General features: G+C 27.7%; 1 protein-coding gene across 6 annotated transcripts in view; it reads right to left on the minus strand.

Annotated features, from left to right (window-relative positions):
* Positions 1-13,844, minus strand: part of LOC142326450 (glycine dehydrogenase (decarboxylating), mitochondrial-like) — a 158,763-nt gene that overhangs the window by 116,410 nt on the left and 28,509 nt on the right. The window contains exons 5-6 of one of the 6 annotated variants that reach the window (XM_075368976.1): positions 3,369-3,462; positions 1,366-2,713 (exon numbers count right to left, since the gene is read on the minus strand). The exons of 4 other annotated variants lie outside the window; for them this stretch is intronic. In XM_075368976.1, coding sequence (XP_075225091.1) covers positions 2,646-2,713; positions 3,369-3,462 — 162 coding nt within the window. In that variant the 3' untranslated portion in view covers positions 1,366-2,645. One more of the 6 variants, XM_075368978.1, reaches the window with a different exon arrangement.

A 13,844-nucleotide genomic window follows, 5' to 3' on the forward strand; every position in this document is an offset into this window, starting at 1 on the left:
AAATAATTAATGATAACTAATATTTTATTATTCACTTACTAACAAATAAAGAATTGTTGATTTTTGGAAGTTCCTAATCATTCTTTCAATCTAAAAGCAAATCCATTATTTTTAAGATATAAACGTATTCGTAAACCTTTTTCAGTATAACTAGTTTCAAGGCCACAAGGGAAAAATGTAAATGTACACTTTTTGATCTCGACTAAAAGATATTTGTCATATGCAAGTTTTAATGTAGAATCTTTCTCTATAATTTGAAATGGGAAAAGAGATGAGAATCTTAAGTCGTCCTTTTTAATAATACCTTTAAAGGAAAGAAAGATGGGCAACCACCACACCTGTGAATGTCAGTAAGAAAGATGAAGGTCCAACTGCTTTTCAGTTAGTAAAGTCAGCTTCCTCCTTCTTCTGTTTTGTTTTAATGTTATTTAGTGTTATATTTGTCTGGCATGAAAGCGAGTTAGTTTATTTTTTCTTCTATATTCTTTTATATTATAGTTAGCTTTTTGTTTATTTTTTAACGGTATAATTTATTTTTATGACAGATAACTATGAAAAATTTACAGGCGCTAGTACCAAGGAAAGGAAATTCATTAGGAAAATTACAAGATATGTAAAACAAAATTGAGGTTAACTAGAGCTCGATACTGCTAAAGTGTTTTGAAATACCATTTCTACTGAAAGACATAAGCTTATTTCAGAATTTAAGAAAATAGCCCCTGATGATGAACAGTCTATATATCTGGATAGCTAAATATTATGTAAACCTATTGCGTGCCTTCATTCCTTTTTTATACTTAAGAATTTTCATTAGTATAACAATTATTTAAGAACAGAGAGGTGATTATTTTCAATATCAAGTACATGCTCTTAATGTAACTTTAATACCTCATTTGTTACATATTATGGACACTCACTTTTATGGATCATTTTTCATGTTATTGGTTAATAAATTATTTTCATTTAACTCTTGTGTATAACAAATAATAAACTTCAACTGGATATTAATATTTAATTCAACTATTAATTAATATTTTTATTATAATTATCCAATAATAATAATAATAATAATAATAATAAAATAATAGCTAATTTCATGTCTCGCAATAATAATTTTCTCAACATTTTGATTTTGACCATTATAGCATTACTCCTCTGCACTCTCTATTTAATGAAGTATACCTTTTGTTTAATTTAACCAAAACATTCCTTCTAAAAAGAAAATATTTGCTTGGTAGTAAAACTATTCAGTGATGCGGCATAAAAAAAAACATAAAAAAAATTAGACAGACCAAATTCCCATAAATAATAATTTTACTGTATTAATAAAGGTGATTCAAAGCTCATACCAAAGAAAAAACAAAATATAACTTAATTGTTTATTAATCAAGTACATTTCATAATAATCTTCAAGTTACAATTTAGCATGTAACCCTTCTTAGCTAACATTAACATCTTGTTGGAGGTTTCTAAGCTTGCAGACTCAATAAGTGTGGTTGTATAACAAATAATAGATGTTACGGACTAGTTAATAACAAAAAAATTATTCAGTGTGTACAGAAATAAGTAAACATGGATGGAAATCTTTATACTTTCAGAAAAACATCAAATTTGGCTTTTTGAAATTTATTTTATTATTAAACTAATAAAAATCATTATTTAAAAAAAATAAATAAATGAATTCTGTCATCGACCAAGGATCGAACAATATATTGCTACCTGACACTTTCAAATTAACATTTTTGTTGTCTGATTTAATAGTATTTAAAGTCTGCAGCTTAGGAGGCAAAAATAGAAATACCATAACCTTATAAATTTGGTAGATAACCATAATCATATTTAAATTCAGGAAACTAACATAACTTTACTTCCTTTAAAAGAGATTAACTAAAGTTAAACTTATAGTACTAAAATATAAACTTAGTTTAAGCACTCAGATTCTAAGCGCAAATGCCCAAGAGTTAAATATCCTAACATTATTAAGATCACCAAATAGAAATAAAATATGAATAAAGACATTTATTGTTATTTTGCATCACAAATAGTAGTTATACTGTTATTTTTTATTTCTTATTTTTAAATAAAAAATCAGTAACTTTAAACAACTTTTTTGAGAACTATCAAAATTGCTGTTGTAAAGATTCCTTTATAATACTTTACCTTGATTTTTACAAAGTTACACAAATGTTTAATTATCAATTAAATTAAATTAGCAGATAAATAAAATTGTTTTTTCATAATTTTTTTTTTATTGTCTACATACTAAATCGGCATATATTTCTTTAAAATAAATAAACACTATCTTAAATTATAACAATCACAAAAGTCAATCATTTTTTGTTTTAAATGATTTTAAGTTTTAATCGTCTAAGTACACAGAATAATACTCAATAAGTAGTTACTTCGATTTTATAAGACAAATTGCCTATTATTGCTGCCATGGATAAAAATTAAACCTAGTACAGTCTTTAAGTACTACTACATTAAACAAATACTAAGGCCTCATTACAATGTATCTTTTGTTTCGACCAACTTATTTTTAGCACCAAACCACTTTTATATAAACACATTAACACTTCATTCCATTCTTAATAGTATTTTATGGTAAACTTTCACAGAAAATAGGAACAGGCTTACATACACCTCTATCTATATTTGCATTGTCTTATCTTTGTTGAATTTAGGGCTAAAATATTTAAAAATATAATTTTATCTAAAAAAAAAAAAAAATTATATTAACCTACATAATAAATATTAATCTACTTTCTTATAAATGTTGCACTAAAATAACGCAAGAATTCTAGAAAAATAAATACCTAACAGATTTTCTTCAAGGTTAGTGCATTCAAATTGATCCGATTAATTACTTGATTTTAAAAAATAAGCCTATTGGAATAAAACTAAAAACATACTACAAACATTCAAACACATTTATAAATACACACCCATACACCAGTTGCACGCAGTAAGAATATGCACACACATTCACATAAAATAAACACATTAAAAGCGCATTAGGTATCATGACTCTCATTAGTATGGCAGTTGGCAAATATCAAATTACTTCTTTTCTTTGTAAAGGCAGTATAAATTATACATATACATATATAATTTTAAAAGAATACAGCATACAATCTGGAATGTACACAGAAAATAAAATGCTGTATTTGAGACACTTGCTTTGGTATAACAGCCTGATTTCTGTAAGAATCAGATCTATTAAAATAAAATAATTAAAGATAAGACAAGCAACATACAATCCAGCAAAATTCACTCTCTCAAAAATTAATAACAAATTAAATTCCAACAATAACAATTGCAAGCTCAAATGCTGCAGAATTTCAATTTTCATCAGTATAAATCATCACCAGGAAGATCAATTCCTGACAAAAGATTTCTGTTTTCTTCTTTTTTATATTTTTCAACACTACGAGGTTTCCGAAAATCAGGCTCAAAACAAGGCTGAAACAAACAACAGTGGAATTCTTAATTATTACTTTTATAAAATAAAAACTAATTTTTCAATACAAAATAAAAAATTATAATGATCATTTTCAAAAAACTTAATTTACATAATAATATAGCTAATAGATTACACATATACTACAATTGGAAATATGACTGCTAAACTGGACTTAAGGACAACTGGTTTGTTCATCTTACTTGCTGTTCCTTAAAATCATTAAAATTTAAAACAAGAATCATAAAATTTTTAAATAACAAGACAATCATAGTCACCACTTTTTAATATTTAGAAAGCAATAAAGCTTTTGGATTTACAAAATATAATTCCAGTGAAACTGAAAAACTGAACGACTAGTAAGAATTGAAATTCACCAAAAGAGTTGAAAATCTAATATGAGAATAGTGTAAATATACCAGGAGAAAAATAAAAATGTTTTGATTTATTGACAGCATTGTTTCTGGCAGAAACCAAAAATTCAATTTCATAAGGAAAGAAATTCAGTTTGGGAAAAATGAGAATAAAACAAATATACTGAAATAAATGAGGAATTAAATAATAATACAAGAAAACATAATACACCAAAAATTCTAGAATTTTGCTATTTAGGGTATAAAACTATGAAGATGGACAGAGTAATGCACACTTCGAAAGCAGAATGAGACCAGCAATGAGAGTTTTTAAAAAGAATTAAATATAAACCTAAGAATTAGAGACGATTTTGAAAATATTTTTGTGTGGAATGAAACACTGCATGGCAGTGAATCATGGGTAGTAAGATAGCAAAAGGAAAAGAATAGAAGCATTTGAAATTTTGTGTTTACAAGAACTTAATCCTTGTCTCCCAAAACCATGCAGCAGATATATATATTATATACGAATTCAAAATGTACAAGCAATATCTCAGTAGTTAAACCCTGAGGGATTCTGTCACTCTCATGTGCAAATGCAATTGTTGCTTTAAGGGTATGTACTGTAAACTATCACTTGCCTGGCACTGTGGCATGCCAATGATAAGCAATTAAATCAATTAAAAATTTTATTGCGCCTTTCTTAGTGATGCTTAATAATGACAGCATCATTTGTAATGCTTTGTACCATTATTCAGTTCAGGGAAAGATGGTATTTCAGTATAAGTTATCTTGTTGCTCAATACGGTACACAATACAGTTTTATAACTCATTTTGTAACAATTTTATTCAGTTTATTTTCATCAGTTTTAATTAACTAATTAATCCTGTGTTTTTGTACCAATCAGGTTTAGTAATGAATGATTCTGTCGTGAAACATAAACCAGTAAAGTAGCTCTGAAAAAAAAATCAGCATTGTATACAAAACCTTAAAACAAGAAAATCCTGAAATTGCAGTCAGAGACATTGCTTGGAAAGCAAGTAGTACAACAGGCGTTAGCGAAAGAACATTTTTTAATACAATAAAGAAACTCAAATTGATGGTAAACATGTTACCCGTAAAAAGATTCGAAAGTGTCCAAAAATGATTGAAAAGTTAGACAATTTTATTAAAATCCTATCAGGAAAAAAGTTAATACATTTTATTTCAATAACGAGCTTCCTAAATTGAATAAAATATTAAATTCTTTGAAAACTGATTCTGAACTGCTGAATCTTTCTAGAGGTACATCACTACATCGTGTTTTAAACTCAATGAATTTTCAAAAAAAAGAAGCGAGCAGACGACAGTAGTATGAAAATATTACTGTAGATAATATACTGATAAATTTGGGAAACCAAGACAGTAGTTCAACAGAAAGCAACTTATTATGTATTAAAGAAATATATTGAGAGGTGAACTATTTTTTCCTCTTTTACTTGATGAAATTTTAATATAATGATATTGTACTTTTTAAAAATTGTTTATTTTTAAGATAAATATATCACTATCACAATTTTCTAATTTCCTTATTTCATTTTTTTTTCTTGGCAAGTATTTTTTTCAGACGGATTGCGCTAAATTAAATTAGTATCATCATACTGTTATGTAAGTATATATATATATATGTTTGTTACGTTAAAAAATTCTCTTACAAATTTCTTTCTTCTTCTATTTGTCTTTAGAAAGCTTAATTTCAGATTTTATTTTAGGAAACTTAATTTCAGATCTAATATTCAATAAAATCTGAAATTAAGCTTTCTAAAAACAAACAGAAGAAAAATTAAATTTATGAGAGAATTTGATGGGAAAACTATGTAGGTAGATCAAGAAGATAAAACGAAAATAAAAACTAGAATATTATATAATAAATAATATCATTAACAAAAATGCTGCTGTGTTGCCAGTGATTACGTAGAGAACCAGATAAAATATATATTAAAAAATTTAACTTAATCTTGTCATATTATAAGTTTTTATAATCAGATGACCATATTTTCAAGTTAGCCACTGCAATACAAGGTTGCTTACCAGCCAGTTCTGTATAAGAATTAAAATTTAACATGATCAAGGATTTTGTAATTACAAAATGGGGCTTAGTTCAGTAAGTAGATATAAATTAAAATAAAAAATAATAAATTTCATTTAACTATAAAAAAATAAAATACTGTAGATCTAAATGAAATTTTAAAAATACAAAAATTAATGATGAAGCAATAAAAACAGTTAAATTAAAACTTAGCCACTAAAGTTGTCAGCAGAAATGGCAAAGTTTTATACAAAGAGAAATATATACTTAAAAGGTAACAGGTACTTAAAAGGTAACAGGTATACAGTAATCTAACAGAAAGTCAAATGACGTTCCCATAGATCAGGTTGAGGTGGAAGAGTATATAGTAGGGACTGCAATTGTAAAATCTTAAGTTAAATAAACAAATATATAGATGGACAATAGAAAGCTGTAGGAATAGATAGCATTGTCAATAAAATAAATTAAGTGTCTTAATGGAGGGATTACAAGAGATGGTGAAATTATACAATGTAATCTACAACAGTGGGGTGTGGCCGCAAGACTTTCTTAATTAACAGATTCCAATTTTCAAAAAACAGTATTAAAGTTTCAAAATTTATGTGGCAATTAATTTTATTTTTCATTCAGCAAAGATTTTTCTGTAAATTCTGATCAAAAGACTGAAGGAAAAATTATGTAAATTGTTACACAACAATCTGAATTCAGGAAGGAAAGAAAGCAAGGGATGCAATCCGGCTACTAAGAATTATTGTTGAAAAGTATTTGGAGATTGGTAAAGGATATATTTAAGATATAAAAACAGCATGTGACTGTCAATTAAGAACTCAAAGTACAGATTAAAAGACAAAAGATAAAAGAACTAACCGAATCAGAAAATGGCCATAAAAATAAACACAAAAACTTATAAACAAATACATTCATAAGAGAGGAAAAAATTGTATAAGGTTGGCAAGATGATAGATGGTTATTTTTTTTTTTTTTGTTAGGAAATAAAACTATCTGTGTTTTAACTTCTACATGAAGCACAGAACATTCGAACAGATGATTATAAAATTAGAAGATGCTACGGAAAATTATTGAACAAAAATGAATGTTAGGAAAGCTAAAGTAATGACAATAGGAGACACAATAAGCTACCAATAACTGCACAGTAGAAGTAAAGATTTAATAAATTAAGCAATAGTTACGAGGCAGCATGGTTAACAGAAGATTGCAAAGTTGAAAACAAGATAACAATGACTAAGTATGTGTTTAATAGAAATAGTTATTGCATAGTAAGAATGAAAGAAGAGGTTTTTTTGGATTTTTTTTATTTTGAGTGTTCTTCAGTACAGATGTGAAAGATATGCACTAGAAAAAAAGAAAAGGTACAGGCATTTAAAATGTGGGCATGGTGTTAGAAGAAGATTAAATGAGTAGAAAAGTGAAGAATGAAGAATAATAAGGAGAGTTAATGAAACTAGCAATAATGTTCTTAATAAGAACATTTCAAAATGGGAAAGCTATAGCTTGGGACCTTACATCAGAGGAGGAGTACTGATTAAAGCAGTGCTAGAAGGATTAGTAGAAGATGCAGAATAAAGGAAGGAAATCAGAAAATAGTAAAAATTGAAGATAATTTAAAAGGAAATGGGAGCTATCAGGATCTTAAAACTTTTGGAGGAAATAGGAGCAAATGATATAAGTAATTTAAGTTAAAATCAAAAATATAAACATAAGAAACTAAAGAAAATTTAAAAAAATTATGTTATAATTTAACAGAAACAGTTAGAGTTATATTAGATATTATTTTAACTGATGACTTGAGATTTAATTGTTTTTAAGTAACAAAAGCAAATAATAAATAAATATATTTAAAATAAATGTTTAATAAATACATTTTTACAGTTATCCATATCTACTATTCATGCAAGACAAGTGTGTGTATTATATGTGTGTGCACTCACTCATGCATACACATATGTATGAACATGTGCATATCCAAAAACACATGTTTTTTGACAGAAAATACACATAATTACATGTAACACAATAAGAAAAACACATAATAAACACTTAAAAATTCGAAGCAAAGTAAGGATCTTTTAAGCAATCTCAAAAATTACACCAATCAGTAATCTTCAATTAATATTAAATAAAAAACTGCTGTATTACTCACGTCACCAAGAACATTTTTAATTATAAATAATAAATTTATACTTTAAACAAAATTAAAAATAGCGGAGGAGAATTTTGATTTCTAAGTCCACAGACCTTTTTGACAATATATACTGATAGTTTGTCTTCTGGTTAATGGTTTTACTATTATGTGAGCTTATTTGCTAACATGTAAGGTGGTTAACCATGAGAAAAAGTAGATTCAATCATGGTGACCACCCTTAAATCCAAGCAAGTGTTAATAAGTCTTATCGGTTTATCTTTATAATCACCAAATAATATTGACCGGGTAGACTCTAAGGTATATTTTTTTAAATTTCTGCAAAGCACATCCAATATAGTTAAATTGTAATATCCAATGAGTGATGTAATGTGGGAAAATTAAATTTCAGATACAAGGAAATTCTGGAAATGAAAATGACACTATTTCATTTTACAATTAGTAATAGACTTTAAAATTATTTCTGATGGAAATGCAAAAATACGAATACACTTGAACAAAAAATAATTATTATCATTATCTTCTTCACATAACAAATTCTACAACATTTCTAGGTTAAATCACAAACTTTATTGTCCAATATTTTCACTTCTCTTTATACCTTCAAATAATTCTAACCCTATATACTTCAAGTGAACTTTCCCTTTTCACATACACTTGTCCAAATGAAAATTAATTATTCATTTTATCCCCACCCTTGCCAAAAAAAAAAATCATTATATAGATCATATACCAATACACTGATTTTATTTTACTATTTCAATTCGCCAACGATTCCAAAAGCTCTCTGTTGAAAGTTCTTCAACTTTCTAAAGTTTCTAATCAATAAAGTACATTATAAACAATAACTTAATCCAGAATTTACACAATAAACCTACTGCACAATTTACAAAATAAATACAATTTTATATCACAAGTAAAGATACAGAATTAAGAAAGAAACTTAAGCAAACAGAAAAAAGTATCCCATTAAGACATAATGTGCCGAAAAGTCAAAATAGTCAAATAGAAAGGTGCTTCATTATGCTATGTGGCATTCATTTATATAAACATTTATTTTACACTTAAATAAATAAATATGTTAGTAATTTTCAATAAAAAAAAATAATAAACCTCACAATTCTTAACATGTTCCTTTTTGTAAGTGAAAATAATGACTAAAATAAAAACATTCTAAATGTTGGAAGATTTCATTTGTAAAAATTCATGAGCTATACTCTTACACGTGTCAGCTGTTATAATTTGGGCTTCAAATTGGGCAGAAAAGTGTCACAATTTTTCCTCATAGAAAACATGGAGATTTTTGTATGGTGCTTTGCAAAATTGTATTAATGATCTTATTCACAAGTAAAATTTGATCTTATTCAGATAAAAATTTGGAAAATCTGTTAAATTTAATGTAAGTATCAGACCTGTCCACTCCATTAATCACAATCAGCTAAATTAGAACAAAATGTGTTTGAACTGAGTTTCAAGACAGTTGACTGAAAATGCCTTGAACACTTGAATTTACATTTGTAGTGAATTTAAACAACAGTTTTCACTGGAAAGCAATGTTTTTTTTAAATCTAATAATAATTTGTGATGAAATCTGGCTTCATCATTTTAAGCGAGAATACAAGGCCCAAATTATTGTAATTATTTGGAAGAACATGTGAGTACTAGTGTAACATGCTACAAAAAGTCAAATTTACAATACGGAAGTAGCATCCTGGTTCTCTCAAAAGATGTAATTCTTCAGCACAATAAAGCCCATCTCCAACCACTAAAAAGACATGGGAAGCTATTCAAAAGTTGGCTAACGAGATGTTGCCACATTTACCTTACAATCCGAATCTTACATCTTTTTTTGTCCTCACAAAGAGTTTTGTGAGTTTACCGAATACAGCAACAATGAACAAAATACAATAATGAATATGTTCATTAATAAAATAAATGAACAAAGTCAAAGAATGATTTTAATCAAGAATGTGTTACAAGAATGGTTAAAGCACTGAGGCGAACAATTATTTATTATTGGAATAAGAAAGTTCACAGAAAAATAGTTTAAGTAGCTTATGTAGCTGGGGATATGTATAAAAAAAAAACAGGATCAGTTTCATAATACTTAAATAAATAATAATTTTCTAGTCATTTATCTGTTTAATTATTGAACACCCTTCAATATACAGAACACTAAAAAAAAAAAATTGAAGTAAAGATACACAACAGAGCACAGAGTGTTCACAACAATTAAAATAGAGTAATTTATCTGTGCACATGATGCAAAGATTCAAGAATTTTCCAAATGAATTTTTTTACAACCAAATATAAACATCAATATATATTCACAGTACAAACATTAAAAAAGCTGCATACTAATTCAATGATTTAAAATAAAGAGATAGCATATGTCCTAGGTTTGTCTTGCTTAGCTTTACAAACTCGCATGCATAACTAACAAAGGACTAATTAAGATTTCAAAAAGCAAACAACTATGGGAACTATGGGAAATTTTTATAGAAAAATTACAGAAAAAAGTTTTCAAAGCACAGAATACAATAAATCACAATAACAAAGGTTTGTTAAGGAACTAACCAACATACAAACATAAACAAAAAAAAAACCGAAAAGAGCAAAAAAATAAAAGTAAAAATCCATTATTAGAAATAATGAATAAAACAAATAGTGAATGTATGTGTGTGTGTATATATAAACTCAGCAAAAACAATTCTTTTGTTACTGTATTTGTCCATATTCCCCTCTGTACTAATATCTCAAAGAGACATGAAAAAAAACTGTTACCACCAAGAACAGTACAGAATACGATAATGCTTCCTATCTTATTTGGAAGAAAAATTTTAACTGATGATCAGGGAAAACCACAAAAGCACTATTAGAAAAAAAATAATAAGCATAAGGTAGGAAGCACTATCGAATTCTGTACTCTTGGTGGTAAATGATCTTTATACTTTTGTCTTTGATATATATATATATATATATATATATATATATAAATATATTAATATAGGCAATTAATAAAGGTCATATTTTTAAGTAAAATATGTTTTTTGATTATATTTAATTCTGTCCAATCACAAGGAAAATAAACTTAAAAAATTACATTTAAATTAATTATTCACACACACATATATATATATATATATATATATATATATATATATTAATTTAGTAAAATTGATTTTTAAATTGTCCATATTTTCCTCTGTACTAATTAACTCAAAACAAAAACAAAATTCAGCAATTTACCACAGTACAGAACCAAATAAGAGTTCTTACTTTATTTTTCATTTTTATTATTCTCCCTTACGTATCATTTTTGATGAATTCCTAATCATCAGTTGATTAAAATTAAATTTCAAAATTACACATTAAAATACAAAGTTATTACATGTATAAAACATGTGGTCGAATAATTAATTGTCTTTTTAAACATATTTGTGGCTAGCCGCTGGCAGAGTATAGTGCTGTATTTAGCAAGTGAGTACCAGTGGTGTACAGAGAATTTTGTTACGGGAGTGTCATTATTAAAACTGTTTACAATTGACATCAGTATTTTAAATTTTGTGTGTTATTTTATTATTATTATTACTATGATCATTATTATTATATCATGCTATGATATATTCATTTTGATATGTTCAAACATATCATAATCATAAATACTCTAATAAAATCTATAAATTATTTTTTTCACAGTCTTAGGCTACAATTTTTTTTAACAACTTTTAACATCTATTTCATTCTGAATAATAAAAATGCTTGTGCCAATGCCACATGTCATTACTACACTTAGACTACACAATAATTATACATTTTAGTCAATGGTTATTTGTATACGATAGATAAGACACTTTACATAACATATAAAATCTATGGAAGCAATCAAATATAATGAAATACATTTAATTAAACACAATTTGGACTCACTGAGGTTGACGAATGAAACTGGCACTGATGAATTCACATTGTATGAAGGAATTTGAATAAATTATTGAATGCGGTTGTCTTAAAAGTTCAAATCAGTACTCTACTATAGTGTATTATTGTTTTGAAAAATCATTGTTCAAAAAGAGTACTGGTAGTTAAATATAGCATTTATAATGTATGTGGCTTACAGTATGTACATTACAAATGTTACATTTGGAAATTTCAGCACTCACAATATAATGTCAAAACAACATTTCTTTTAAATTAGTTCATTTAACACATCTTCTGCAATTGGAGTGTAGTTTCTATATAAGTTGAGTGCTAATCCATACAAATATGTATTTCCAGTAGAATTACGCATTGAGAAACATCGTTCATTTATATATGTGAACAATGGAAGTGCAGCTAATATTTCTAGCAAAGTGAATATATTTGGTATTATGTTGGGACTGCACATAGTTAACCCATCTATGGCCGTTTTCAGTTGGTCTCCCTTTTCAAGACATGCAATTCTTCCTTACCGTAATTTTAATCCATCACTCAGATCATCCTGGCAACCACTTCTTATGCCACTGGTGTAGAATTCTGTGAGCGAAGTGAAAGCAGAAACCTGAGACAGAAAGTCTGGGTTTGTAGGTAAAAGGTACTGAAAGTCTTTCAATATTTCCATTTTGATATGCTTTGAAGGGTTGCAATAATAGGGTTATACAATTCCATCACTGCGGTCACGGAATTATACCTTTCCAACCAACGTGTTGCGAAAACTTGAGTTTTTCACTGCATAAAGCTGTAGTTTCCATTTCACATCACCGATTTTAAAACATGTTTGCCTTTTAGGGGTATTAAGATATTTGTACAGACTCAATATTGTACCCATACAGTTTTTAATTGCAGTTACTTCATAAGCACTGGATACAGCTAAGTTGAGGCTGTGTGCTAAGCAGTGGACATATAGACGACATTATTTCCTTTACATGTGCCTGGACTCAGTTTACTTTTCCTGACATGGACATAGCTCCATCATACCCCTGACCACAAATCTTATTTATGTCTACATTTAATAACGCAACTTGTCCAATATTGCCTTTATGATTCCTTTTCTGGTCACATCATACAATGATATGAATTGTAAAAAGTTTTCCTTCACAGTGAAATTTTCATTATCAATGTAACTAATACACAGAGATAATTCTTCTAAGCCTGATATGTCTGACGTCTTATCGGTGAGAACAGAGAAGCAACTGGAGGTATTAAGTTCTTTCACGAAATTTTGAACAATCAGGTCGTTGCACTCTTCAATTATTTCATTCTGTATTCTAGGTCTGGTGTACTGTGCATTTCCAACACATAACACATTTTTTAATACAGTATCAGTCTTACTTGAAAAGTGAAGAAGACCCCTGAAATTGCTATCATTTTCTTCTAGTTCTTGGTCGACCTCGACTTCTATTCATCCTAAATCCCTCTGGCCTCGCACAGCGATACATTATTTCCCGCAAAACAAAAAATACTCTCAGTAATAGGAATAAGTTTTTTCCTGTTCTCCAGTTTCTTTTGAGTTGTTGAAGTATATATTAGCACATCTATAGACTTTTTCTTCCCGCATGAAATTTCGGTTAAGTACCGGCTACCTCCAAACTTTCTTTGCGATAAAGACACTTCTCATGTTCTGAAAATCGCTTGATGGCATCCTTCCAGTTGTCAAATTTCTCACTACAAAGTTGACCTAAGGGTTACTTGCCAGATTCAACACCGCTTCTTGGAGCAAAAAGTATACAAAATTTACAAAACTCCATTCCTTAAATTTGGAATATGCAAGCCACTTCCAACAGTAAAGCCATTTAAACCGAAATGGCAGATTTCTCTTTCCT

The sequence above is a fragment of the Lycorma delicatula genome, chromosome 6 (assembly GCF_047948215.1).
Source record: "Lycorma delicatula isolate Av1 chromosome 6, ASM4794821v1, whole genome shotgun sequence".
Lineage (NCBI taxonomy): Eukaryota > Metazoa > Arthropoda > Insecta > Hemiptera > Fulgoridae > Lycorma > Lycorma delicatula.